Source organism: Felis catus, chromosome A1, assembly GCF_018350175.1.
Source record: "Felis catus isolate Fca126 chromosome A1, F.catus_Fca126_mat1.0, whole genome shotgun sequence".
Lineage (NCBI taxonomy): Eukaryota > Metazoa > Chordata > Mammalia > Carnivora > Felidae > Felis > Felis catus.
Genome location: NC_058368.1, coordinates 109,481,221 through 109,508,992, shown reverse-complemented (window position 1 = coordinate 109,508,992; position 27,772 = coordinate 109,481,221). Strand labels below are relative to the sequence as shown.

Sequence of the window (27,772 nt, the reverse complement as noted above, 5' to 3'; positions counted from 1 at the left end):
TTTTCAATAGTGAGTTCAGCAGAGAGAATGTGCATGCATTAGGATCCGTCATCATCTTTGCACAGAGCCCAGATTCCACTACTATGTCGCCCCAAGCCCCTGGGGCAAGCAGGGTGATGAGAACTTGCACTCTGGTGCCTTGACCGTCGAGGTGAAAAGAGCATCCTGCGAGGAGTCAACTCGCAGGAGCCCCAGGTTGGGTCCTTTCCCAGGAAGGCCGCCTGGGCAGACTCGCGGGTCCCGCCCCAGGTCCCGCCCTGGTTCCGACCAGAGCATCAGGTGGGGCCTAGGGCACGGGAGTGCGAGGCTGAGGCGGTCTCTCCTGGACCTGACCGGCGGCAAGTAGCCTGTCGACACTCTGCTCGGTGGTCCCAGCGCATTTGCAGCCTCGGACGGGGTGGAAGCGGCTTGGTCGGGGATACCCCTAAGGCGCACGCAGCACCCCACTGTCCTCACCATGGAACTGGTTTCCTAGCGCGCGGGGGCCCAGCCACAACCACCCCGGCTCGGCCCCAGCCTCCCAGAGACACGCGCACCGGCCCCTGGCCCCCCAGGCACTGCCCTCCCGGACCCCCAACTCGCGGACTACAAGTCCCAGCAGCCCTCGCAGCTTGCACCTCCCGCCTCGCCGCGGAGACCCCCGGCCGTCCAAGTGGGGCTCGGGCTGCGCTCGTGGCGGGGCCGGGCGGGGAGGCCGGTCCCGCGGGCGGGGGCGGGGGCGGCTCCGCGACTTCTCCCGCCGCCGCCGCCAAGGGGAGTTTCCAGGAAGTGGCCATATTGGATCCATTCAGCCGCAGCCGCCCGGGCGGAGCGCGTCCCGCAGCCGGCTGGTCCCCGTCGCGGCCCGGGTGCTCGCCCCGGCCCGCCCGCCCGGTGCGGAGCTAGCCATGGCGGCCACTGACCTGGAGCGCTTCTCGGTGAGGGCCCTGCCGGGCCGCGGCGCGCGCGAGAGGCGCGGGGCGCTGGGAAGGGGCCGCCCTGCAGCTGGCGGGGGGCGCCGGGCGGGCTGTCAGCTCGGGGACACCCGAACGAGCTCTTCGAGGCGCTAGCGCGGGGTCCCGGGGCGTCGGGAGGGGGCGTCCACTTTGGGCGCACGAGAGACAGACCCCCTTCGCGGGAAGGAGCAAATAAATACCTGCCTGGTTCGGACCAGGTGCGAGGACAGACTGGGGGCCCAGGAGCCGCGGAGGCCGGGGAGGGGGGGCGGGGGGGATCCAGGATCCTCCGGACCCCCACATCTCCCGGGGTGTTTCTGCACTGATTGGGGGGGGGGGGGGAGATTCCTAGCCGCGCAGGTGCTGTTGGATGGGCACAGACTGTGAAGATGAAACCCCAAAGGATCCTAGGGAGTCTTTCAAATGAGTTGCAGACTTGGATCCCGAAGACCTTGGGCCTTCTTTGCCTTCCCCTCCACTCCTCTCCCATCCCCACTCCCCGCCTAAGCGCTCAGATCCCGGGTGCGATTCCAGGCAGGTCCCACCTCAGTGGTCCGGTCTGAGGCAGCCATTCCCCCAGGAACCAGCGATTCTGGATACAGCCCAGTGGATGTTTGTTTGGGCCCCAGTCGGAATGCGTTCTGCAGGGCTCTCGGTTCGGGTGGTCCCTGCAGGGGTCTCTATAGGGCTGAGCCCACCAATAGCCAACTTTCTAAAGGTGTTTATAATTCACCTGGGGGAGGGGAGCCTTTTGGGGATTGTGTCTGCCTGTCCTCTGGTGTCTGAGGCTGGATCTGGGTGTGTCTGAGAGGCTGGGCTGTGACAGTGAAGGAAGCTGTGTCCTCTTGCCAGCTGTGAGGCCCTGGTCGGCGGGAAGGGGGAGGGAGGGCCCAGGGCTGTTGGGGGGGAGGGGGAAATGTTGACTATGTGACCGATAAGGAATTGGTTCTGGGGCTAAATAAGGGAGTCAGGACTTATGTAATTAATGCTATAAATACTGTCATCTGAATTAGTGTATGTAAATTTTCCCTTTAATCTGAAAATACATTTGTTGGTCTACTTTGGAAATATGCATAACTGAAGCAGGAGCTCTTGGTTTCATAATTCTAGACTGAGGTGTTTTATTCCCATTGAGGAAGGGGCGCTGTGTCAGTTAAGTAAGTTTAAATACAGGAGGAGTGGAATCAGAGGTTTACCTCACCCCTGCACTATAAATTGGAATTTATGTACCCAAGGAGGGCAGTCTCTGAATCCTAAGAGACCTGCTGATGAGCTGGAGGCCAAGAGATCTGGCAGTGTTTGTGCATCTGTGCATGTGTGTCTGTGTACATTTTCTGTGTCCAGCTGACCAGAAAGTTATGTCTGAGTCTTGTCTGTGGTCAGAGGTTACCCTAACAGTTGGTCTTGCTGGTGGGAGCGGTATGCAGAGTAACTAGAATCAGACTGTCTGATATGAATCTTAGGCTACTACTTATTGGCCATGTGACCTTGAGAAAATTATTTAACCCCTCAGTGTTCTCATCTATATAATGGGATGAAAATATTACCTTCCTCCTCGGGTTATTGGGCAGATTCAGCGAGAGAATCCTGGTGAAGTACGTAGAGCAAGGTCTGGCATGTGATAAGGACATAATAAATGACACATGATACCTAGTGTCCATGTGGAGGTAGAAACTGGTCCTCTGTATAGGAAGGCAGCAGAAAATGAGTTAGCTCCATTCCATGGTCCCCTCCCTAGGGCTCCTGTCACTGCACACCCAGAGATTGTCCTCAGAATTGAGCTGAGGGAGTTGATTGCACTTCCAGGAGGTGGAATGGAAAAGGCCTTTCCCTCAGATTCCCATGCTGGCATTTCTGTGAGGATTTCGGGTATTATCTCCATGGTGGGCCAAGGCACAAAGACAGGACTGACTCAGGTATGTATGGCTGTCCAGGAGCCTTGGTGACTATGTCAGGTTAAGCTGGCTGGGTGGACGCCTTCCACACCCTCCATGCTCTGAGCCGGCAGCCTCCTGGGAGGACTTGTATGGGGTTGAATTTGGGTGGAGACCTTGGGTGGGGTTTGGCCTGAATTTCAGAGTCTGGACTCCATTCTGCTCTCCTGGCTTGTCACCCTGGGAAAATCATTTCTTTCTCTATCTTGCTATAAAATGGACCCAACCATACTAATATTCTTCAAAGAGTTTGTGGAAGGTTAATTGCAGTCTGTGGCATGTTTGGAGATCTGTTTAGATGTCTCCCAGCCTCAGGGTTGATTTTGGTGTTAAGCATTGACCATGAGGCTATGATTTGATTGAGCTTTGGCAGGTCTACACTGCCTCCCAGCCCCCACCCCAGGCTGGCTTGGTGGTCAGCCCAGCCCTGGAGGGCCTGGGAACTGTCCCGTTCTGGAGCTTAGATGAGCATACGGAGTTTGTACTTCAAGGTCATTATGTGCTGGGTTCCTATTGCCCACATAGCATGATATAAACAGGATCAGTAGCCTTTACATCTTGTCTAGCCCTGCTCAATCCTAGGTCAACCACGGGGTTAGGGTTGACATCTCCTGGGCGTGTATGTCTGGGACAGCGCTCTGGGGAGTTTCTCTTGCCTCTTGCTGTCCTTGAGCAGTCCAACTCCTGTCCACTCTTGTTCTGCTCCTCCTCCTTCCTAGGTCCCAGACTCCTTAATGGGTTCCAGACTTTCCTGCACCCATGGCCATCTCCTGTGTTCCTTCTGTCAGAATCTCATGTGGCAGGGCTGAAACTCCAGGGCAAGGGAGGCTTTAGAGCTGGGGGAATGCGGAGCTATGAGGGGGAGAGGGAAGAAGCGTGAGCATGGCAGCCTCATGCCTGGCATTCCTCCCAGCCAGTCATCCCCCCCCAACCCCCCCCCCCCCCCCGCCATCTCTGCTTTATCCCCAGCACCATCTGTCACTTCCGTTGTCACCCCTGTAATCTTGACACTTCTCCAAGAAGCAGGCTATCCAAGGAGTGCCTCTTCCCTCCCTGAATCAAAAGCTGGTGGGAAGGGGTGTGGGAGGCAACCCTCTCACGCAGTAGGGCTCTGTCATGGACTGGTATCTCCCTGTCCTGTAAAAATGGCCAGGAACCTCCTTGCTGAGCCATTCTGAGAGAGAAATGAGAGCACAGCAAGGAATGTCTGCGAAGCTCTCAGTGCCCTGGTGGTGTCGAGAGATCATCAGTGAACACCACCTGCAAGGCTGCAGCTCTGTCCCACCACCCTCATGGGCAGCAGGCCTTGCTATGGATGTCAAGTCTAGGAAGGTCTGCCTGGGATCTTGTTTGGAATGGGTCAGAGCAGGGAGGCTGGTGGGAAGGCACTGGTGATGCAAGGGAGCACATGATAAGGGACTGACTAAGCTCGGAACAGAGAAGGTGGCAAGAAGGAGCCTAATTATAGTGCCAACAAGATGAGAAAATGGATGGAGGCCCTGACCTAGGGCCTGACTTTTGTGAAAAGCTTTGGGTGGCATAGAGGGCTCTGGATGTTTTGTGCCCATCAGGTTGTTGATACCAGCAGCCTGTGGTTGGGTGAGGATGGCAGTCTCTGGCCATTGGCAAGTTTGGACCTGAGACCCAATCCCAGCACCCAAGTAACCCTTGAGATGACAGAGAAGGTAAAGCCCTCTGAATTTGGGGCCCTAAGATGGGTTAGGTGGAGGTGCGTACTGGGGCATTAACTACCATGAATGTCTCTGTGGCTCGGGTCCAGCTACTGGAAGAGAGCAACTGCAGGATGACAGAGCAAAGGGCCTGAGGGCTAACTGGCCTCCGTGTGTCCCCTGCAGCCTCTGCAGCCTTCCTGCCCCTGTGCTTCCAACACCGGTCTTGAGATCCCCAGGCATGGCTCGCAAGGCTCAAACTTTGCCAGACAACCCGATGTGAAGCTGTGTAGGTCAGGAGGGAGACACAGGCACATGGGGAAAGGATATTTTCTAAGGGCAGTTTGCCATCATGATAGAGCTGGAGTGTTCTTTGCTGGGACCATTTGTATCCTCAGGACTCACATGAGGAACCATGGTTGGGAAGAGGTGGTGGAGAACAGGGCAAGGGACATCTTGGCTGTAACTTCACTTTTTTTTTTAAAGATTATCTGATTTTATTTATTTATTTATTTATTTATTTATTTATTTATTTTTAATCTGTTTTGTTTTGTTTTGTCTTGTCTTGTTTTGTTTGAGAGAGGGAGAGCATGAGCAGGGGAGGGGCAGAGAGAGGGAGAGAGAGAATCCCAAGCAGGCTCCATACTATCAGCATGGAGCCTGATGTGGGACTCGATCTCATGAATGATGAGATCATGACCTGAACCAAAATCAAGAGTCAGATGCTTAGCCCACTGAGTCACCCAGGCACTACCCTGTAACTTCACTTTAATTGCCCTGGGTGGTCTTGAGGCAATTAGATATTCTCGTCCTTAGAGCACATGGCTTCCAGGCAGTTCTTGGCCCCTATGCTGGAGGACACATTAGAGGGATAGAACCAGGGGAGGAGGGAATTAGGGTCTATTTCAGATCATAGTTTCAAACTATTCTTTGAGGGACCTCCTAGGTCTGGGCTCCCTGGGGCCTGGGGTTCAGAAGGACCATTGGGTATGGACTCAAGTCCACTTTCCAGACCTGGTTGTGGGGCCAGGGTGCAAGCCTGATACTTAACCTGGTGCTGGCGTGAATGGAGCAAGTGACAGACAATTATAATACAGCAGCCCTGAGTATCCACTGGCCATTGTTGGTGCCCTTGCATTTCTCTGCCCCTTCCCAGCACCGGCATCCATCCTGGGATTGGAGAGGGGGAGGGTCATGTTTGCTGTCCCCATTCCCCCTTCTAAGGGTGGGGTCTCATTCACTTGGGAACATAGTCTGTTTCCTTCCAGTGATGTCCAGATCAGTTATGACTTCCCAACTGCAAAGCAGTGGGAGCTGTTGCTGGAGTCCCTGAGCCAAATGGGACAGTATGAACTCATGAGTTTCCAGTAGCTTCTGAGGCCCAGAGTGTCTCTCCTATCTGTTCCATGGTGGGATGGACCCCTCCTTCTCAGATAGCACAACACAGTCTAAGCAGGTATGTGTCCTAGGCTTGGAGCGAGCTGGTTGGGCCCAGAAGTTGGTAACTTCTTTTTTTTTTTTTTTTTTTTTTTTTAATTTATTTTTGGGACAGAGAGAGACAGAGCATGAACGGGGGAGGGGCAGAGAGAGAGGGAGACACAGAATCGGAAACAGGCTCCAGGCTCCGAGCCATCAGCCCAGAGCCTGACGCGGGGCTCGAACTCACGGACCGCGAGATCGTGACCTGGCTGAAGTCGGATGCTTAACCGACTGCGCCACCCAGGCGCCCCAAAAGTTGGTAACTTCTTATGGCTTCTTGGAAATCTGATTTTGTCATGAGAAGTGTGCAACAAATTATCCCATATTACTAAGCAATGGCCCTGGCTTTCCATTTGCATGAAGAGGGAGGAAAGTACCTGTTAGTGAGACAGGGAAGCTGAGAGAATGGAGTATAGGGGTGGCCTTAGGCTCCTGGGAGTAGTTTTGCACCCAAAGTCCCTTCACTTCCCAGGATGCAGGAGGGGGTGACTGGCCTTTTGAGAATGACGGTGGCCTCCTCCTGGGGCCTACCTACCTTGGTGCTGTTATTGCCACCGTGCTGCTTGGTCTATGCTCATGTCTTCTCCCAGGTTTTTTTTCTTTTTAAATGTTTATTTATCTATTTTGAGAGAGAGAATGCATGAGCAGGGAGGGGCAGAGGTGAAGAGAGAGAGAGAGAGAGAGAGAGAGAGAGAGAGAGAGAAAGAGAAAGAGAGAGAGAATCCCAAGCAGTCTCCACACTCAGCACAGAGCCTGATGTGGGGCTTGATCCCATGACCCGGGGATCATGACCTGAGCTGAAATTAAGAGTCAGTCTTAATGACTGACTGAGCCACCCAGGCACCTCTCCTCCCCAGGTTTTTTTGCTGTGTTAGGAGAGAGATGCTTTTGTTCCTAGGTATTCCCTTGATTGTGGATAGGTGTATCTTGCCCCTATCCTTCCCTTCTGGCCCAGGATAGCAACATTCCTACCCCCTGCCCTCCTGCACACATCCCTTTGGTTATTTCCCGTAACCTTTGACCTGGGCTTAGAGGCTTGCTGTGGAATCCTGGGATGTGAGCCTAAGCCTTTCCTGGGAAAATTCCTAGGATTCCTCTCAGACTCAAGGACAGTTGTGCTATGACCACGGGTTCTGGCCAGCAGCCTCTGCTCTGGCTATTTAAGGCCCAGGCTGCTTAGAGTAGCTAGAGCTGTGGATTGGATAGTCTGTGCCAGGAACATGGGTGGGGAAGGCTCCCAGTGGCGCAATGACTCGTGGGTCCATTGCTCAACAATTAATAGGGCTTCCCTAGGGCTGGAGCTCTCCTGGCAAGTGGGCTTCCTGTTTGCCTAGCAGGGTGCTTAGGCCAGTGGGTTCTAGGCCTAGGAGCCTGGGGGAGAAAACTGTACGAAGACCAAGGCACCAGAGAACTCTGTGGAAGGCCTAGGATGGGGAGCTCTTCTTTGTCCAGGATTCAGGAGTCAGGTACACTTCCAGTGGGCTACCGTTTCTCTTCCCATCCCAAAGACCAGCCTAGTTTGGGAGGTTTGATCTCAGGGTTCTTTATCCACTCACAGCTTCTTTGGCTCTGTTGGTTCACACATTCAGCAGATTTCCAATTTCTTCTGGATAAAATCCTGTTTTTGTGTGGGCAAGCCATCAGACATGGTTTCTCCCCCAAACCCACCTCTCTTCATGGTGAAAGAAGTATCTCATTTTGGCTGGCATTTAGGGCTGCTCCAGAAAGCTCGGAGCGAGCGTTTCCTGGTCAGGAAGATGACGTCCTAGTTATCCACTGGGCTGTATAACAAAATGCCATTCTCTACTTTGTTCTGGACGGTCGGGCATGGAGGAATGCAGCCGGCCTGAGCAGTTATTATTTTGGTTGTTGTCTTTGATGTGCCAAAGAAATGATGACACAGAAGCCTGGGGCCTGGCTCAGGAGCCAAAAGCTTGTTAGTGATTAGAGAGGGGATAATGGTCCTGTGGAGTTTCCCATTGTGTATGTAGGGCTCAGAGCTGCCAACTCTGTTCTGGAGCTTTGAGGATAGTTGGAGCCCCCTGAGCCAGCAGGCCAGGGAGGTGAGTTGTCCAGCCGAAGGCCCCTCCGGCGGAGCTCTCTCCTGCGGAGCTCTCTCCTGCGGGTCTCCGTGCCCCAAGAATGGAGACACGAGAGTGTTGTCCTTCTACCTCACTCTCCTACCAGACGCGGCGTTGCAGACTGTCAGGCCACGGACCAGGTACACCCCTCAGACAGGTTGTGTTGGGCCCCAGTGGTGTGCTCAGTTTGTGTTGGTTGCCAACCTTTCAGAATTAGGGCGTTGCACGTAAAAATCTAGATTTGTGGATTCTCTGGAAAAATCGTTAAGATTTGGCAGCACTGGGCCTGCGTTCCCACAGTTGGCTGGAGTTGCAGAACCACGGCCATTGTGGACTGAGCACAGGCTCTGCAGTTCCCTGGCGCTCCTAACCTCTCCCCGAGGGACCCCACACTCAGCCAAGTCAGCAGGTCTTTCAGCCAGCAGGCCACGGAGTGATGTGGCTAGAAGCGTGGGTTTTGCAGTCATACTGTCTCCGTGCAGATCCTGGCTTCACCCTCCTGAGCACTGTGGTCATGGGCAAATGACTTCATCTCTTGGAGCCTCCATTGTCTCATCTGTCTGATGGAGGTGATATTACAGCCTACCTCATAGGGCTGATGTGTGGGCCAGATGACATTCAGAGTCATACATGGTAAGCTCTCGACAACTGTTAGTGCCATTGTTGTTGTTATTCCTGTACTTTTTCCTCTTCACTCATTTACATTACCTGCCTGGCCTCTGTAGCCCTTTGAGTTTAAACTGCGTCAGATTGAGCCCCTGAGGTCTGGGATCTGGTGTCCTCATTTTTTCCTTGGCAGCCATCCCAGGGCCTGGCACACCTGGCAGGCAGGACTGGCGCGTGTGTGCTGAGTGACTGAATGAAGGAGTCCGGGGGCCTTGTAAGAATAGGGGAGGTAGTGTAGTACGGTGGTTTAGGGCAAGGGCTTGGCTACTCTCAAATCCTGGCTCTGCTCCGACTTGTTTTCTGGTGTCTGTGCACCTCAGTTTCCTTACCTGTAAAATGGGAATTATAGTGGTGTCGGCCACACAGGGTGGGGAAGGGCTGTGTAGGAGACCGTAAACCATTTGGCTTAGTTCACACAGGGTGGTCCTCAGTGAGGTGTTGTGTCATCATTTGGCATTCATTCATTCCTTTGGTTGTAAACACTGAGACGTTTTACTTTCTACACTTTTTCCTTCCCTTCCTTACGCTCCTTGCTTTCTCCCTGTTCCTTTGCATTCTGAGTCTCACTTTGGAAACCCTAGCAGTCAAGTTGTCCTCATTTGCAAGGACTGGATGGGCCCACTCAACTAGCTGAAGCAGTAAAGGGGAGATATGGCGGGGGGCAAAGGGAAAAGCTCAGAGGTAGAGCAGACACTGGCTTTCTGTTTTTTTGTGATTTTCTTGGCGCTGCTGTCCTCTGAGTGGGCTTTAGTGTTATTCCAGCCCCCCTAATGGTTATAAGATGATCATAAAGGTTCATCCTGGGTCACCTGATTGTAACGTAGCCAGTCATAGGATCATGCTGATGATTGGCTCAGGACTATTAGGACCTACCTTTAGAGTTGGAGCTGAGGTCTTAGCTGCAAATTGCAGGGCATTTGTAGGGTCATCAGGCAGCCATTGGGAGATCTGCAATTTCTTTCTGATGTGTATTAACTGAGACATGCTGATGATACTTTGGGGGCTGCTGGCTCCTCCTAGGCTGGGTCAGCAAAGACACCTGGTCCAGGCACTTGGTAGTGAGCAGCACACCTTGGATCACATGTTGTTGATTACACATATAGGATCAGAGAGGCTGGCATTAGTGAGAGTCATACTTCGGTAGAGTCAGGAAGTCAGATCTGTCTCCTGAGAAGGGGGAACAGCAATCTGCCCTCAGGACCAGAGGCCACTCCTCTGTGTGTATGCATGTGTGTGTGCACACATGTCCTAGAGATCAATAGTCCCATGGTCCCTGAGGCTCTTGAGCAGGCATTGATTGCCTCAGCCCTGTGGTCCCTGGAGTGACAGAGTGCAGCCTGGACAGCAATCTGGGGATGAGTATCTCCCTGTACTCCACACACTTCTCCAGAGGGAGCAGTGTTGTGTGACTGAAGGCAGCCAGGGCCAGGTGAGTGAGGATAGGTGGACTTCTGCAAGAGCCCCCACCCGATTGCTGCTGTGAGCCTTTGAAGCCTGGAACTGTGAGGAAGTGGGGGAAATGCAGAACCAGGATGGCCTCTGTCTCTGTGCAAGGACTCTGTGGCCGAGTGTGCGCGCGCGTGTGGTTCCCAGACACAGCTGACGGGATGGGTTTTGGCGGCAGGCTACAGGATGTTGGATTGCGTCCTGATTGTGTCACCCTTGGAAGAAGAGGATGAATAAACACATAGCCTTCTCTGCAAGCACAGCACGCCTTAAATTTTGGAGATTTTCTGTTTCGCCTGCAAAGAGAAATGCTCTAGACTCCCTGTTCTGTCCCCCATTTGATCCTTAAGCTGCCACGAGCAGGTGGAACCGAGACTAAATAATGAAGCTCTGTGTGAGGTGGGCAGATGCCCCTGATGCCACAGCAGTTGAAGACAGTGTTCAGTAGTTTATAAATGGCAGCATTGTCTAGCATGTTGGGCATCGTGGTGGGAGGGTGGGAAGAGCAGAAAGCCTGACCTCCCCCCGCCTGCAGCCAACCTCAGGGAGCTTATGGAAGAATTGGAGAACCGGGATGCATAAAGAAAGGACGACTAATAGTGCATGGAAATGGGGTCACAGCCAAGTGAGGGGTCTGGAATGTAGGTGTATAGAGCCAGGACAGAGCAGGTGCCGGGGAAAAGGGAGAGTGAGTTCTGGAGTCCTGAGAAGCGGACTCTGTTAGGAGAACAAATTCAGAGGTAACCTGGCCGAGCCTGTGAGGAAGGCCTCAGACCGTGAGGGCCTAGGATGCCATGTGTGTGGGGTTTGGACCTGACCCAGCACATTCTATGCTCCATTAACTGTTTCTGATGTGGGCACCAGTGAGAGGAAGCTCCCTTTGGGGCCTCTTTGTTGGTTTATGTTTGCAGCCCTGGGGGCAACCTGGGCTTGAGTGGGGAGGTTGTGACACGATTCCCTGGCGACAGGGGATATGGAGAAAGGGTCAGCTGTAAGAGCAGAGGCTCTGCACGGAGAGCGTTATCAGAGAGCAGATTTAGGGGTAACCCCGACTTGTTTGAGGAGATAGTACCACTGCCCAGAGGGTCCATGTGGAGTCTAGGCTGCCATGGCACACACTTGGCTGTCATTGATAAAAGGCTAAAGTGACTAAGCAGGGGTGGGGATGCGGGGGGAACATTATTAGTCAAGGAGAGAGGGTGGAGTTTGTGTGCCAGGGGCTCTGGTGGGGAGGAAAGAATGGTTGGAGGGGTTCAGGCTAAGTCAACAGGCTGCAGCTACGAAGAAGTCAGAATGTGCTCAGGTGCTGAGGAGATCACTCTGCAGGAGGGTAGGCACCCAGCGTATCCACTGTTTGGTAGCCACACACTGTCTACTGATCAGTAGCTCCTAGGGCTGCCTCCATTTGGGCCTGTTTCCTCCCCTCTGGAGCTGTGGGCAGGATGGCAGGATGGTACTCACACTCACTGCCCTTCCCCATCTTTGCTCTTTCTAATGGGCAGTCAGGGCAGAGGGGCTCAAGAATGGAGGAGATGTGTTTCTGCCCAACTTGGAGCTCTTTGGTGCCAGCCCCCTAAGAGGGCCAAACCAGGGAAGGCTGAGCCTGGGAAGCTTCCTTCGGAGGACAGCATTTTATCCCCATTCCCAGGGAAGCAGAGAAACTATCCGCACAAATTGGAGTCTGACTTTGACCCTCTGCTTCGGGTCCTGCTGGTTTCTTTTTATAGTGCTGTGGGCCAGCTCCAGTGGCCCTAGCTCACTCGGGACCTGCTGCCTGCCTCTCTCCTGAGGCCAGACCTCCATATTCTCATCCAGAATCCTTTGTCTAAACAACCAGGGCTGGAATGGGTGTGGGAGGGTGGTATGAGCCAGAGCCTAGAAATCCCTAGAGAACACTGCTGAGGCAGGAGGGATGAAGCCTCAGTCACAATGCCTCAGACACTAGCCCTGAGACCCAGTGGTGCATGTGAGGGAGCCCCAGCCCCTTTAGCGGGGCCCATTTGTGCACTCCATGCTTGGGTATATGACGAACAAGGGGGGCACATGGAGAATTGTGAGCCCAGCCCAATGAGGGAGGCCCCCCTGATGGAGAACAGGTGTGAAGAGGTCAGACCAGGCCTGCCTCTGCTTGAATCCTGCTTCAGTAGGAGTGTCTGTGAGGTCTGAGAGGGGGCTACAGGAACATACACACTCTCCAACCTTGGCCTCTTGAAATCTTTATTTAAGATGGGAGAACCATTTGGGGCCTCTTCCTGGGCAGGAGGACAGGTGAACCCTCAGGGATGGCAACCAGGATAGATGGTTCTCTGGGCCATCTGTGCCAGGAGATGCCCCAGGCCCAGGTATCGCTTGCCAGCCCAGGTAGAGAAGAGCCATGGGTGAAAGCCCTTTTCTAGGACAGGATCGGGGGCCCTGAGGCACATTGGGCTTCCTGTGTGGAAACTCGTCCTGGAGTTGGAGCTCTGGCAGACTCACACTATGTCCTGAGATTTGCTGAGAATTCTGGCAAGGGCAGGGGTGGTGCATGTCACTGGGGTTTAGCCTCTCCCCACGTGGCCCCTCTTCTCCGGTGGGCTCACTGCTTTGCCCTATTTCTCTCTTGGCAGAATGCAGAGCCAGAGCCCCGGAGCCTCTCCCTTGGTGGCCACGTGGGCTTCGATAGCCTCCCGGACCAGCTCGTCAGCAAGTCAGTCACACAGGGCTTCAGCTTTAATATCCTCTGCGTGGGTACGTGTCATAGTCTGGCCAGGGGGCAGCCTCAGACAGGGGATGAAACTCTGTGCCCTGTCCACTTGTTGAGCTACAAGGGACCTCCTAGGCAGAGAGACACTTTGAGGGTCATGGCGAGGCACTGATTGGTGTCTCTGCCAGGGTCAAGGACAGATATTGGGGGCCTGACTCCAGTTGCCTCGAAGAGTGAATAAGATCAGGGCTGTGAAAGTGCTTTGTAAACTGAGAGTGTTTATCACAGAGATTTAGATTGTGTGTTTATTTTTAAAACATTCACTCTTGTTCCTACTGTGTATTAAGAACACTATGGTAAACAAGACTGTCCTATTATAATACCATGCGAGAGCTCCGGCACGCATCTGAACAAATACAGCCCCAAACAGGGAGGCTCTGGGAGGTTCCATGGGTCTCAAGGCCAACGGTACAAAGAGCTCTGCCACACCTTCCGCAGGTGCCTAAGCCCTGGCATCTGCTGGGCTGTGGGTGCCCCTCGGGAAGCAGCCTGTCCTGAACCGGATAAAGCTAGCTGGAACAGGAGGCCACTGATGGCTTTAGACCCTGGCTCATGACCAGCCCCAGCCCAGGAACAATGGTGTGCAGAGCAGGTGATGGGTCCCATTGAGGCTAGCAGAGGCTAATGTCCAGTGGATCCCACAGCTGCCTGGCTCTGCCTCTTCCCCACACCCTGAGGAAACATTTCTCACATCCCACATAGCCATGGCTTATGTCCAAGTCAGCCTTTTGGCTTTTTCTTCCACACGTTTTTGAGGCCACCAAGAAGGGGTGGCTCCTCGGGATGGGGACAGCGAGGTATGGAGCTGGAGGCCTGCCCCTCTCTTCTGTGTGGAGGCTGAGGTGCCCAAGCCCCACCCATCCTAGCCAGCAGCCAGGGACAGTCCTGTTTCTAAACTTCGACATCTCCTCCATTCCTTGCTCCCCAGGGGAGACTGGCATTGGCAAGTCCACGCTGATGAACACTCTCTTCAACACGACCTTCGAGACCGAGGAAGCCAGTCATCATGAGGAGTGTGTGCGCCTGCGGCCCCAGACCTACGACCTCCAAGAGAGCAACGTGCACCTCAAGCTGACCATCGTGGATGCTGTGGGCTTCGGGGATCAGATCAATAAGGATGAGAGGCAAGAGGCGGGAAGGGCGGCCCCGCCTACTCTCATCCCCGCTCCCCTCCCCCCATGGTGGGCTCGGTTCTAACGCTCTGCCCAAGCACCCTTAATTCCTAGCTGCTCCCACACTAATCGGCAAGCCCTCCACTCTATGGGGCGCCAGAGGAGGGCCTCTTGGGGAACACCTGAGGTCCCAAGGACCCCTTTGGAGGTTAGGAGACAGGGTCAGCCACCTGTACCCAGACAGGGAACCCCAGACTGAAGCCGCTCGTCCCTACAGAGAGCAGGTTGGGGGCAGCCCGCGCCCTGCGGCTCAGTGCCTGCCTCAGGAGTGATGGAGCTGTCTCTAGTTACAGGCCCATAGTTGACTACATCGACGCGCAGTTTGAAAACTACCTGCAGGAGGAGCTGAAGATCCGCCGCTCACTCTTCGACTACCACGATACGAGGGTCCACGTCTGCCTCTACTTTATCACGCCCACTGGGCACTCCCTCAAGTCCCTGGATCTGGTGACCATGAAGAAACTAGACAGCAAGGTACACACCCTGCCCCCCAAACTTGTTCCGTGGGCTTCATGGTCCTCCGCTGAGTTGGGGCCTGCAGTGTGACTGTCTACTGTGGTCCTCAGGGGCTCTGCTGCTTAGGGGCCTGCAGATAGCTCCTGGGCTTGGTGCTGTTTTCTCTTGCCTTTTCCCTACTGCTCCAATGGGCCCTCATCACTCTGGGTTCTTTCTGTAGAGCTCTGTCTCCTTAGTCTGGTCCTGAGCCCTAGCTGAATTATTTCTTATTTAAAAACCAAAGCTGGGTTTGCCCAGAGGACTAGTTTTTAGGGCTAGATGGTGGTTTGAGGGAACCAGGGCTGTAAGAAGCCCCATAGTCAATTGGTACCACCCATTAGAAAGGCCCCAGGTGGCTGGGTTCAGGCTGGGGCTGCCCATGGGAGCAGCTCCATGTCTCTGGCCTCCTGCCTTTCTGCCTGGGGATGTGGACTGGGCAGGGCTGTCCACAGTCAGGGAGAACTAACCTGCTGCCCCTCACCCCTCATCCTGGCAGGTGAACATTATTCCCATCATTGCCAAGGCTGACACCATCTCCAAGAGTGAGCTCCACAAGTTCAAGATCAAGATCATGGGCGAGCTGGTCAGCAATGGGGTTCAGATCTACCAGTTTCCCACTGATGATGAGGCTGTTGCCGAGATTAACGCAGTCATGAACGTGAGCATTGGGCACTGGCCTCAGGGCCAGAGGGGGCTTGGAGCCAGCATAGATCTGTGGCAGCCCCAGAGACTCTGGCTCCCCCAGGATTCCCCAGGATTTCCAGGATTCAGGAAAGACGGGTGGGTGGGCATCTGGAAGCCAGCCAGTCCTACGTCCTACGGCCAGGAGATGGGAGGAATTGGGTATTGGGTTGGTGCTGGGCCTTTCCCACGCTTAAGTTTCACAAGATAAGGATGCAGGGCAGGAACTGAAACCTGTAGGAGTAAGCAGGTAAGATGCCAGAGCTTGGGAACATGGAGGAAAGCCAGGCTTGCAGGTCCTGTGAGGGAGCTTCTAATGGCCCCTAGGGAGCCCAAGGTCTGAAAGAACCCCTCAAATGTGAGGAAGACGGGGGTGCAGGTTCAGCCCGCTCTCCTATTTGGAGGCCTTAGGATACTTCTCCAAAAGAGAGCCAGGAAGCAAGCATCTGGCCACGCCTTGTTCAGGTGTGGCATCCCTTCCCTGGGGTCCAGGATAGTGAGGGAGGGTCTGTCCATTAGTCTGTCCACCCATTGCTCACCCATACTTGGGCTCCTTTCCAGGCGCACTTGCCCTTCGCTGTGGTAGGCAGCACTGAAGAGGTGAAGGTGGGGAACAAGCTGGTCCGAGCACGGCAGTACCCATGGGGAGTGGTGCAGGGTAAGTGACTAGAGGGAGCACATCCCCAGGTGGTGGGCCTAAACTCAGTCTCCTGGCCTATGTCCTCCCTTTGACTGTCCAGTGCCTGTGCTGCCAATGGAGTCGGCCTGGAACACTTGACTGCTGTTCCTGTGTTCTTTCCTCCCTGTGCCCACCTGTGTGTGTGTTCACCTGATGCCCCACGGGCCCTGTGCTTTCAGTGGAGAATGAGAACCACTGTGACTTTGTGAAGCTCCGGGAGATGTTGATCAGAGTGAACATGGAGGACCTCCGAGAACAGACCCACAGTCGGCACTACGAGCTGTACCGGCGCTGCAAGCTGGAGGAGATGGGCTTCCAGGACAGCGATGGTGACAGCCAGCCCTTCAGGTGACATCCTGCGTGGGGCGTGAGCCCATCTCCACAGCCACGGCCAGACTTGCCATGCTGGCAGCTGTGCCTGGTGGGGGCGGGGGGGGTGTCTCATGAGCCAGGTGGAGGGGCGTGGGGACCCTGGCACCCTCCTTTGCCCAAGTGATCCCCCTTCTCCGGCTCTGCCCCATCCCATCCCGCTACAATCCCACCCTTGGCCTCTTGTCTGTGCGTCTCCACAGTCTGCAGGAGACTTACGAGGCCAAGCGCAAGGAGTTCCTGAGTGAGCTGCAGAGGAAGGAGGAAGAGATGAGGCAGATGTTCGTCAACAAAGTGAAGGAGACAGAGCTGGAGCTGAAGGAGAAGGAGAGGGAGGTACGTGTGGGCTCCAGGTCTGGGAGAGGCCAGGTGAGGGAGGGCGGGGCCTGGCCAGGCTCACAGGAAGCCCCTGTTCCTCCTCTGCTCCCAGCTGCACGAGAAGTTTGAGCACCTCAAGCGGGTCCACCAGGAGGAGAAGCGCAAGGTGGAAGAGAAGCGCAGGGAGCTGGAGGAGGAGACTAGCGCCTTCAACCGCAGGAAGGCCGCGGTGGAGGCCCTGCAGTCCCAGGCCTTGCACGCCACCTCGCAGCAGCCTCTGAGGAAGGACAAGGACAAGAAGAAGTAGGTGGTGGGCCTCCTGCCCACGCTGGCTCTTGCTCCCTCCTGGGCACCCACTCTGTCCTACTCTTGGCTCCTTGAGTCTACTTTGGTTCTCGCCCATGCTCTGCCTAGTCACCATTTGGCTCTCAGTCCCACACGCTTTCCCACTTCATTCTTGCCCTCCTTTCTTTTCTTCTCACTGGTGAGCTTGATATCTCAGGATACTGGGTATTTGTGCATGCTCTGTCTTGCACAGGTAACCCCTTGTTACCCCCCCACCCCGATTCTCTATTCCTCTCTCTCTCTCTGTCTCTCTCTTTCCTGGCTCAGTCTCAGGCTCTGTCTCTGTTTCTTTCTTCCTGTCCCCCTCTCTTTCTCTCTCTCTCTCTCTCTCTCCCCCTCCTGCCGCCCCCTCAGAGCTGGGATGGTGAAGCCCAGGCCACACAGGCCTAAAAGGGTATAGAGGTCTCAGGGAAGGTCTTTCAAGCCCAGAGAGGGGCAGGACCGGTGAATGTCCGCATTTCCAGATTCCAAAATCTCCTATGGTTTTTGCTTGGGCAGCGTGGTGCATCCCCCTCAGTCTCTACAGTGGATGTGGGACCTGCATTGGTTGGCAGGTGGATGCTTGAGCCCAGGCAGCACTGGCCCCTGGGCACTCTGCTCACTGCCTGGTGGAAGGAAGGACACCATCTCCCTGAAGGGGCTCTGGGAGTCCTGCTCCAGAGAGGAGCTGCCCTTCAAGTAGAAGTTAGAGTTGGAAGAGAGAGGAGGACAGGAGGCTTCCAGCCTGCGCAGTGCAGTGAACCTCTTGGCCAGGTGGGGGCAACTCCGAGTCATTTCTCCTCAGCCTTTTTCAAAGCCTCTTTCCACACTCTCAGCCAGAGTCCAGATGCCCTGGTTCCTAGGGGGGTCTCCCTCCTCCACACTACTTCATTCAGTGTCCCGTACCTCATCACGCTGTGGGATCTCGTCCATCCCTACTTCTCCCTGCCCCTGGCCTGGGTCAGATACCATCTTTCGCTTGTCAGCTGAGGAACTAAGCGGATGATTCCATTTTTGTCCTCATTCTCGAGTTTCTTGGACACTCATGTCTCCTTGGAATGTTTGGGAATGTGTGTGTTCAAGCCCTTCTTTCCCTGGTGGCAGTGGAGGCTTGTGGTTAAGGCCATGCAGCAGGTAGCCAGCCGTGGCTCTGGGATGCTGCTTGTGGCATCAGCACTCTCCCCGCCCCTAGTATTGCCATTCCCTAACACACATACACCCATGCACACAGTCTTACTCTCACTCCAGCCCTGTCACATGCACAGACTCAGGCACTTGTCATGCAACATACACAGCCCCCAGGGCACCTAAGCACAGAGACATCTGAGGAAAAAAACCTTCTTGAGCTGCTCCCTGGGAGAGATGAGGGGGACAAAGCCAGGCATTTAGGAAAGAATGCTAGTTCTTATTCCTAAGGCCTGTCCTCTGCTTTGGGACAGACCCCCCCCCCCCCCTCCTTTCTATAGTCTCCCTCATCCTGCTTCCTGGTGTGTCCTACCCCATCTGCTGGCACTGTTGGCAGAGATAACCCCCTGCCTGTCCCCAGGGAGGACCCTAGCCCCACATTTCCCTCAACCATGTGAATTTGCTCTTTGCTTTGCGTTTGCTTCCAGCCCCAGCCCCATGTCCAGCTCTTGGCTTGGTGAGCCTTGGGGCTCTGTGAATTGGAATCTCTGTGGGTTTCAAGCTAGTGGCTAAGAATCCAGTTTCTCCTGGAAAGGGGTGTGTGGGTCTACATCCCAGGTGTTGGCATCTAAAGAGACTGTGCCCTGCTCCCTGCCAGCTTGGTCTGGGCCATCTTGTTTCAGAAAAGACAGGCAGAATCTCCTAGGAGATAAACTATGGAGAAACTGCTCAGACGCTGAAGACACGGACGTGTGGCCAGGACAGGGCCAGGAGGTGGGGTGCAGGCTGACTGCAAGGGCACCAGCACAGCTCTCGGGGTGAGAGTTCATCTGTGGTGTCGGGTCTCCCTGCCTTCCCAGTGTGGCCTGGGTCTGGCAAACAGGTCTTTTCTGCTTGCTGGACATGCCAGAAAGCTTCAGTCCGTTTGGCCTCTGGGAGAGACCTCTCCTCCCGTGCTGGCCTTGTGAGGCCAGGAGTTGGGTAGGTGAGGTGGCCTGGAGTGCCCCTTCCTCTTGTCCTGGTCAGGGGAATGGGGTATGTGAGGAGCGCTTTCGGGGTGGGGGGTGGTTTTTCATGACCACTGAGTTAGATTGCTTTGATTGGTTATACTTAGTCTTTAGATTTTAATCCATTTTTGCAAAATTAGTTCCCAATCAGATCTTGACCCTCAGCCTGGAATGCCACAAACTAAAGCAAATTCTCTGCTTTGCTCGCCACAAATGCCAAACTGACTGCCCTTTCCCAGCAGCCAACTTGCTGTCTTTTGTTTCTGTTTGATTTGGTCGTCTGCGTATCTTTTAATGTGTCTGTTTTTGTTCTGTTTGTTTTATTTTTATTTTTCAGTTAACGCACGCACAGACTTACATGTCAAGAGCGGACTTTAGACTTTCATGTGTTAAGTTGCTTGAGTTACACCTTGTGACCCTTCTTCTCCCATAACATGGTGTGAGGACGGACTGGGAGCCGGTACAGACTCCAGTGTTTACAGCCTTGCTTTGTCCCCTACCCCCACCCCCAGGCTGCCCTGGGCCTGGTGGGCCACCCTCTCTATGCAAACACGTCAAAGCCATGAATGCTGGAATCCAAAACTGACAAGGTTTATTTTTTTCAGAGCCAGTGGCTGGTCTTCCATTTACAGTGTCACTATTCCTTGACGGAGCAGTTATGTGCCGCTCTAGCGAAGGCCCCAGCCGGCGATGCTCGGCCTAATTGTTCAGCGTCAAGATGGCAACTCATGCGGTGCCCTAGGTGTGGCCGCGTGGTCTGGTATACATGCTGCAAAATTCGCTCGATTCCCCCTCAGTTTAATTTTTCTAACCTAGAGCTTAATTTCAATAATAACTTTTAAGATACTTCTAAATTTTTATTTTGGCACAAGCGTAAAGACAAATAATATCCTCTCCCGTTATTTTCATAAGTAACCCAGATTCCCTCATTTTTTAAAAACTAAAAATATCTCTAAACCTTTCTTATGTATAAAGTATCCCTATAATATTTAGGGAGAGGTGGGTAATAAACATCCTGTGATGACAGTGTTTGGAATTTCTTTATGGATGAAAGTGGGACACGAAGGAGACCCCATGCAGTGTTTTAAATGTGGACGTAAATGGAACAGCAGCCCAAAGCCGTTGTCTGTGTGCTCCACAGGTGCTACCCATACACAGGGACCACTCCACGTGTGTGTTAAGTGTTTGACTCCAACTAAGACCCCCCCCCAAACCAATCCTGCATATTCCAAATGCAAAGAGTACTCTGCCGGGAAAAGGTCGTTTTTTTATCTCAAGGTCGTTGTTTTCCGTTTTCCTGGCCGACTCACAAAGCAAAGACATGAAGGTGTCTGATGTATGTGGACTATTTGAGAAAACACTACCAGCCAAGGAGCTTTCCCACCTCCACTGCGTTCTTCAGGGGATCATTGTGAGGAAGTACTGGCAGTATTGATTCTCCGATGTTCCTGTTGGTCTGCGAGCCACTGCGAGTATCAGGGCTGAGAATATGGTGTGATGAAATAGATAAAAAATGAGTAGATGAAAGGATTTCATTTAATGTTGATGGAGCACTGTGCTAGATACAGTGTACTCAGAATAACACGCAGCCCTGCCCTCAGGCAGCTCACAGTCTAGTGCACTCCCTAGTCGGAAGCCTTGGGAAGTCGCGCTAATTTATTGTCAGATTGGTCGTTTGTTTTTCATGTCCTCTGTCCTCCTTCCCATTGCTGTTTCCCCCTTTCTGCCTTGGCCTGCTTTACTGATTTCCGGGACCAAGTCCTGGCCTCGTCCTGCCCTTCTGAGATGGGGCTCCATTCAGAGTGGGGAGGAGGGGCGAGCCGTGTGTGTGTCCCCAGAGGTACGGCAGGAGAAAGGCAGCCTTGTCCTCCTCACCAGGAGCAGAGAAGGTCTTACGGATGTCCGGAGTGCAACTGCTCGAAGTGTCATGCCGTGACCAGGGGTGGATCCAGATTGTAAGGGGCTTCAGTGTGGGCATTCAAAAGGCCAATCAGCGTATACCTAAGGCACATGTGGACTGTCGGTGGCTTGACTTTAGGGGGATTATATGTGTGAGAGTGTATTCATTTTGGCTGAGGCATGACCTGTAAGATCACCTCTGTCAGCTAATGTATTTCTGAAGATGAGGCTCAGTGACCCAGAGGATTCGCTGGTTATATAAGAAACAGAGATTCCTGGTTCACGGGCCGATTTGGGGACTCTGGAGTGGACAGCTCCTGCCACCCATTCACCACAGCCTGTGGGCTGCAGCTCGGGCATACTGGAAGGTCGGAACTGTGGCTGGTTACCTTCCTATGGGTGCAGGGCTTCCCAGCATCTCTCGGGAGACCTGTCACTCTTAACACTTTCTGGGGTCTGAGCTGCTTCCACAGGTACCATCGGCTCCAGTGAGCCTTGCCACCCTTCTCTCCCTGGGCTATTTGTGTTTGTAAGTTTATCATCTTCAGCTGAGACCAAATTAATCCTTGATGCACAAAATGAGCTTAAAATGTGCCGTTATTTAACAAGCTACCCCGTCCGGGATGTGACCCTTGTAGTCAGGATCTGATTTGCCTCTCCTTTTCAGAATCATCTTTTAGCATTATTAGGACTGTCAGTGGGGTCATGCTGGCATTTATGATCATGTCTCTTCATGAGCTATGTTGGTTTTGGATAGAATCATGTAATTTATTGTCCAAACTGAGACTTTTCAGAGTGAAAGCAGGTCCTGCTAATAATCATGCCAGATCAACAGGTGTAAGCTGGAACGGTCTCAGGCGAACCGGCATGAATGGTTACCCTGGTGATGGGTAACCCGAATGGAGGTGGTTTGTAATTGTGCAGACTGACTGCATATATGTTTCCATGTGTCTGTGTGTGGGTGCTCGTTAAGTGGGGCTCATATTACTGGATAAGAGGCCCAAGGGAAGTGTGGCTTGCTCGTCTGTTACGTTAACATGCTTTTCTAAAACTGCTTCACCTGTTAATTCATTTACTCCTTCATACATTGACTGTTTTTGTTCCTTTCCATTCACTTTGTACTCTTTTTTTTTTCCCCATTAAATTTTGCATTTATTTTGAGTTTTTGTGGTGTCTTTTTTGGGCAGTAGCTTTTCTGATTTAACATGTTTTCTAGCCTATTAATCTGCTACGACTGTGGTAAAACACAGCTTGTCTTTTCTGTGAACTTTGTGGGGTTGGCCAGCTTCTATAGGAGTCGTGTTTCAATAGTGACTCCTGCTGTGGGCATCTGTGAAAAGCTCTGGAATGGGTGTGGGATGGAGGAAAGAGTCATGGTTAGGAGAGAGCCTATGGTCCATCAATCTTCAGCGTGCGTGAGTGGGTGCAGGCCACCAGAGAAGGAAAGGGCTGCCTTTTAAGAGTTTACATCCTTGTGGAAGAGGCTTGACATGGGACAACTAACATCTGAGTTCTTATGGTGTGTCAGGCATTGTTCTGAATTGCATTACGTGCATTAATTCCTCTAATATTCATAATAATTCCAAGATCAGGTACTATTCCCCCCCCCCCCCCATTTTATAGGTAAGGCAGAGAGGTAAAGTAATTACCCAGAGTCACACAGCTAGTAACTGGTGGAGTTGAGATTTGATTATTGGTAGCCTGTACCCTTGATTCCTGAGCTACAGTTGCTACTTGGCAACCCAGTGGGATGATGGACTTATAGTGAAAATGTAGCCACAATTGAAGTGTGCAGTTTGACACACAAAAGTGTGGGTTGGTGGACCTGAGATGGTTTGGTAGAGGTGGGATGCCCTGGTAGGTGGATATTTGGCTGAGAAAGGGCAGACCAGTGCTGGAGGGAAGCGATGACAAGCTTGTGGACTCATTTGCAGAGGAGCTTTCTCTACTGGGCACTAGGTTCATCACTGGCAAGACCAAAACAAGGAGAGGGGGACTTAGGTCAGAGAGGTGACAGCACACCGGAGAGACTTGTGTGCAGACACCCCTAATGAACGTTCAGCTCAGCTCTCCTTGTGGGGAGTCAGCTAGCAGGGAAGCAAAGTCTTCACCGAGCTTTGAAGGACAAAGACCCTCCAGGAAACCAGAGGAGACAAAGGTGACATTGGTAGAGGGAACAGCATTGTACAGCTCGCTCACCCATCTGGGGGAAGTAATATTTGGACAAGTATTAAAAAGGCCCAGGATGCTCCCCTACTCTGTTCTCAGCCCATCTGCCCGTGTCTTCTCTCCTCTCCATTTTCTGTAGCTACAGTCCTTCACCAATCCCTCCCCTTCTGTAGACAGGGACAAAAGCAAGACAAATCGTGTCCATACTTCTCCCACCACAACAATCCCAATCTCTGATCTGAGGTGGGATAGGAGTTGCTTAAAAAGAGAGGGGGAGGGAGAGGGAGAGGGAGAGGGAGAGAGGGAGAGGGAGAGAGGGAGAGGGAGAGAGGGAGAGGGAGAGAGGGAGAGGGAGAGAGGGAGAGGGAGAGAGGGAGAGAGAGAGGGAGAGGGAGAGAGGGAGAGGGGGAGAGGGAGAGGGGGAGAGGGAGAGGGAGAGGGGGAGAGGGAGAGGGGGAGAGGGAGAGGGGGAGGGGGAGAGGGGGAGGGGGAGAGGGGGAGGGAGAGGGGGAGGGGGAGAGGGAGAGGGGGAGGGGGAGAGGGAGAGGGGGAGAGGGAGAGGGGGAGGGGGAGAGGGAGAGGGAGAGGGAGAGAGAGGAAGATGGGACCTGGAATCCCAAGGTGAGCCTCAACAGCCTAAAAACTTTTCTCAAACTCCCAAGTGGTACTTGGCAACGCAGAAGTTTGCTTTCTCAAAGAGCAATACTGTTTACTAAAGCAGGGCTGTCCCTTTTCTCAGTACAGGGTTCACACACAGGTCCACCTTCTCCTTTCTCTGAGAGATTAGCGTTGAGGACCCAGCTTCCACTCAGAGCTCCCTAGTTAAGAGGTCAAGACTTCCCTGCAGTTCTCCAAAGTCAGAGAGAGCCAGAGCTGGGATGGGTGCTCAGCATGAGCCCGTACTCCCTGCTCCCCCTGCCCCCAGTCCTCACTCCCAGCACAAGGAAGGGGGCAGGGGGCAGCTGTGGCCCTGGGAGGGGTTGCTGTGAGCAGCAGGATGTGCCTCAGCCTCTCCATTGGTGCTGGACTACAGACAGCTGTTGCTGGGACCCAGGAGGTGGTATTCTAAGTGTATGTGACTATCGAGTCTAAATGCTGGATATCCAATACATTTAAAATAAGATTCTGATGAGGTTGAAAGGACTTAAACTTTATTTTTACAGAAGCTCCACCAGGCAAATTTGTGTGGACAATAGGTAGAGATTCATACGCGCACTGTTATAGTCTACCTGGTCTGTGACCTCTCTGCATCTAGCAGCAGGTCGTATTCCTCACAGCTTAGCCTGTTTACAAAAAACTGCTCAGGGTGGCAAGACTTCAGAAATCACTGTGAAATGTGTGGTTCTGTCATTCGTATTCCCGACGCTGCTTACACAGCTCCAGGGGGCAGCTCTGCCTGCTGGAGTCTCCTGCCCAGACAATGGCTCTGTAGTGTCCTGCTGTCCGAGAGACAGCTGGCTTCTCCCTCACGGCTGTGCCAGTCATCTCCTTCTAGCAGTGGCATGTTGGGAGCAGCCTCAGCCTCAGAACCTGCTCATCTCGACCTAAAGCTCTCAGAGCTGTGTTTCCCCATCAGGGGTCAGCTGCTGAGATCATTCTTAAACATAAAATTCCTCTAAGGTAGTAAACTACTTTGCTTAAGAGTAACAAAGGACAAACGTGTGAAGCTTGACCAAGTTACTGTACATTGAACAAAGCATACTTTATGATCCAGGTCTTATGAAGAGAAGACCTAGGTCATGGCCAAGTCAGGGGACATTCATTTGGAGAAACGGTCCCATTTTTGCCATGATGGGCAAGGTCATTGGCACTTGAAGTGCTACACTTCCCAGAAGTCTGGGAAGCCGACAGAACCTGGCCAGCTCCGTAGGTGGAGCAGCACAAGCTGGTCAGTCAGAACCAGCCCGGCCCTTCGGTCCTGAGCAAGGCCCACTGCTGGCCTGACTCCAGTTCCCTTAGGGGCCACTACCAGTCCATGCTGGAGAAGAAGGGAAAACCAAGGTGCAGTATGACCATTCATTCATTCATGCTGGTCTCGGACCCATGGGAGAGGAGAGCAGGGTCTTGATCTGTCAGACCACCCTTCCCAACAGGGACCCCCGACCTGCCTTTTTTCTCCTTACTGCCTTCTCAAGACTCGAGAGCTTTTTCTCAGTTGCCTTCCAGTGCCTTCTTCCTTTATTATTACAGGATCCATAAAGCCTAGAATTTAGAGGCGTCCCAGCAAGAAGGGGTTGCCATGATGCTCTAAAGGGTACTAGGGTAGGGCCACAGAGGCTGGGAAGTGAAACAAAGTTGTCTGAGCAGGAAGAGGACTACAAACTTCTCAGGTGCTGCTTTACAAGTTCCTTGCAGTGGCTCAACTGCTCACTACTGACCTGTAATTAAAATAGAGTCATCCTTGAAACAGAACCATTTTACATTCCAAATAAAATAGTGAGTGCTTAAATGTTAGCACAGAGTAATTTCAGGAAGTTCCAACTGTTTGGCTCAAGAGCATTAACCCCACCATCTCAGGGACATCCACCTCCAACCTCAGTAAAACTGTCATTCATCTAACTATGCATTTCCATCTTACCCTGTCCATACTCAGAGATTCCGATCCTTCAGTGCCTCCCTCATGGTACCCCAGTACCTGATACCATACAGTCAGATAAAAGGTGAGGGGTCTGAGATTTACACGCTGCAATATTAAGCTCAGGGGTGCTTCCTCCTGAGCCGGGCACATGCCCTGGACTTCACCCCATCCTCTTGACAACAAGGGCTGCCACTGAGATAAAGCTCTTTTCACTGTCAAGAAACCCACCCAATTGGTCCAGTGAAGGGAACATGTACCCCATACTCATCCAGAGGGTATGCCAAGTGTACAGAGCCTAGGCCTTAGGTAGACTCTTCACAGAGTCATTGTGGCCAGAACATCTGGAGCCCACAGGGGCCAAGAAGGGCGATGCGTACCATTTTGGGGGCAGAGTGCATCAGCTCAAGGGGCAAAACTGAGAGCCTGGTCCGGGGCAAAGTTGATGTCTACCTGTGCTTTCTTTAGCAGATCAGATATAGGAGTACACCAGTCGGGCATGAGCCTCTCCAACTCTAAGGTGATGATGACCAAGGCCAGTGTGGAGCCCTTGAACTGCAGCAGCTGGTGGCCCGCCATACAGTGCTGCAGCTGCCTGGTCAGGGACGCGACGTGGAGGGAAGGATTCCTCTGAGGCAGCAGCTCCACCACGTGGGGCCAGCCCAGGACCACCAGGGCATGGAACTAGAGACCGTGGTTTTTAATGTTAGAACAGAAAACCCCATACCTTTCATATATCAATGACCAAAAGTGCAAACAAGTTAAATTTCCATCAGGGAGCATCCGATGTTGCCCAACCCCTTCCATTCCCATCCATGGCCCCAAAAGGGACTTGAAGCTTAATACTCATTCTGTGGCCAAGCTGAGCTTCAACCTTGGAGAGAAAAGACAATCTGCTTCCTGGGATGGTCATTAAGAGCTTAAAGTACCTAGATGACAATGTTTCAGTTCTGAAAAACAGAAGCATACTATTCAAGATTAAGATAGCAGAAAAGTTACTTGTATCTGTATACTGCAACTTGGCAACAATGGCCAGTTTTCAGAATGAAACAGCCCTTAGTGATTTAATCTTCATGCTTCCTAACCGACCAAAACCCCATACATTTCCCATTGCATAATTTTGCCTTACTAACGGAATCATTCCTTAAGAATGACCATCATTCCCCAACTCAAAAAATACCAACTAATACAATATTTTTTAAGTGCCAGATCAATATGGTCTAAAGCCTCAATAAGGATCGTGTGTAGGTGAATAAAGACAGCTAAGTGAATGTGTGTAAAGTGTAGCACAGGCAGACAGCTTTTTATGTACAGTATTCATAGAATGGAAAGTTAAATATTTTTGCAGTGTGTATTTAAAGAGAAACTCACCACAACAGTGCCGTCAAAAAAATCTTTATAATCTATTGTCTTTTAGAAGCGGGGGTCTGGTGGAACTGTGTTGGATTTAAGATCTCCATTTTCCCTCTTACGTGTGTCATGAGCCCTGTGGGTCACCTCACTGTGGTATGTGTAAGGACGTGTGCACGCCTGTGCTTTGCCATCCTATGTTGTGAACAGCTGTTCCAAAGGCGCACACGAGTCTAGGGCAGACTCTGCAAACTCCTCGTATTTACTATGGTCAAGAAGTCCAGCGGTATCCCAATATAGAGGTCCCAGTGCAGTCTGTCCAAAATAGCCAGCTCCACCCTCAGCAGCTCGCCCGGGGTATAGCCAGAGCCGTAGTGCTTTATGAAGTCTTTTATGCGTGGAATTAACTGTAAAAAGAAAATAAAGAGGCCAAAGCCCTGTATCATGTCATGGTAACTTGTTTTCTTATCCATGGGAACCGGGCATCCGTGACCCTAGGAGAGTTGTCTTCTCGTGACATGCCACAGAAAATGCTTCTGACAGAAACACCAAGTCAGATTTTGGCCATGTGTCAAGTCCCAGGTAGTTATGACAACGTGTAGTGAATGGCACATGGTCACCCTCTGCAAACAAGTTTTTGTTTTAACTGCAGCGT

General features: G+C 52.8%; 1 protein-coding gene and 1 long non-coding RNA gene across 8 annotated transcripts; one reads left to right on the top strand and one right to left on the bottom strand.

Moving 5' to 3' along the window:
* Window positions 1-787: 787 nt before the first annotated feature.
* SEPTIN8 (septin 8) lies at window positions 788-27,559 on the top strand. 7 transcript variants are annotated; one of them, XM_011282062.4, is made up of 10 exons: window positions 2,720-2,851; window positions 12,818-12,938; window positions 13,883-14,078; window positions 14,420-14,600; window positions 15,118-15,279; window positions 15,864-15,960; window positions 16,161-16,329; window positions 16,554-16,686; window positions 16,781-16,971; window positions 26,236-27,559. In XM_011282062.4, the coding sequence occupies exons 1-10, from the start codon at window positions 2,750-2,752 to the stop codon at window positions 26,399-26,401; spliced, it is 1,518 nt and encodes a 505-aa protein (XP_011280364.2). In that variant the 5' UTR covers window positions 2,720-2,749; the 3' UTR covers window positions 26,402-27,559. The 7 variants fall into 7 exon arrangements, with proteins under 7 accessions (XP_023110820.1, XP_011280364.2, XP_011280359.2 ...); XM_011282057.4 differs by having other exon boundaries at window positions 2,724-2,851; window positions 14,414-14,600; window positions 26,239-27,559; XM_011282055.4 differs by having other exon boundaries at window positions 2,724-2,851; window positions 14,414-14,600.
* On the bottom strand, window positions 25,348-26,352 carry LOC123385800. The gene is made up of 2 exons (XR_006598839.1): window positions 26,221-26,352; window positions 25,348-25,570 (listed from the first exon to the last, which is right to left on the bottom strand). It is a non-coding gene; the product is annotated as an uncharacterized LOC123385800 (long non-coding RNA).
* Window positions 27,560-27,772: the final 213 nt, after the last annotated feature.

What these genes read in the sequence shown, in the direction of transcription:
- SEPTIN8 (XM_011282055.4), top strand. Translation starts at nt 2,750, where the DNA reads ATGGAAAAGGCCTTTCCCTCAGATTCCCATGCTGGCATTTCTGTGAGG. An exon ending in AGATTAACGCAGTCATGAAC is followed by an intron (nt 15,280 to 15,863) that starts GTGAGCATTGGG and finishes GCTCCTTTCCAG; the next exon opens with GCGCACTTGCCCTTCGCTGT. An exon ending in TGAAGGAGAAGGAGAGGGAG is followed by an intron (nt 16,687 to 16,780) that starts GTACGTGTGGGC and finishes CTCTGCTCCCAG; the next exon opens with CTGCACGAGAAGTTTGAGCA.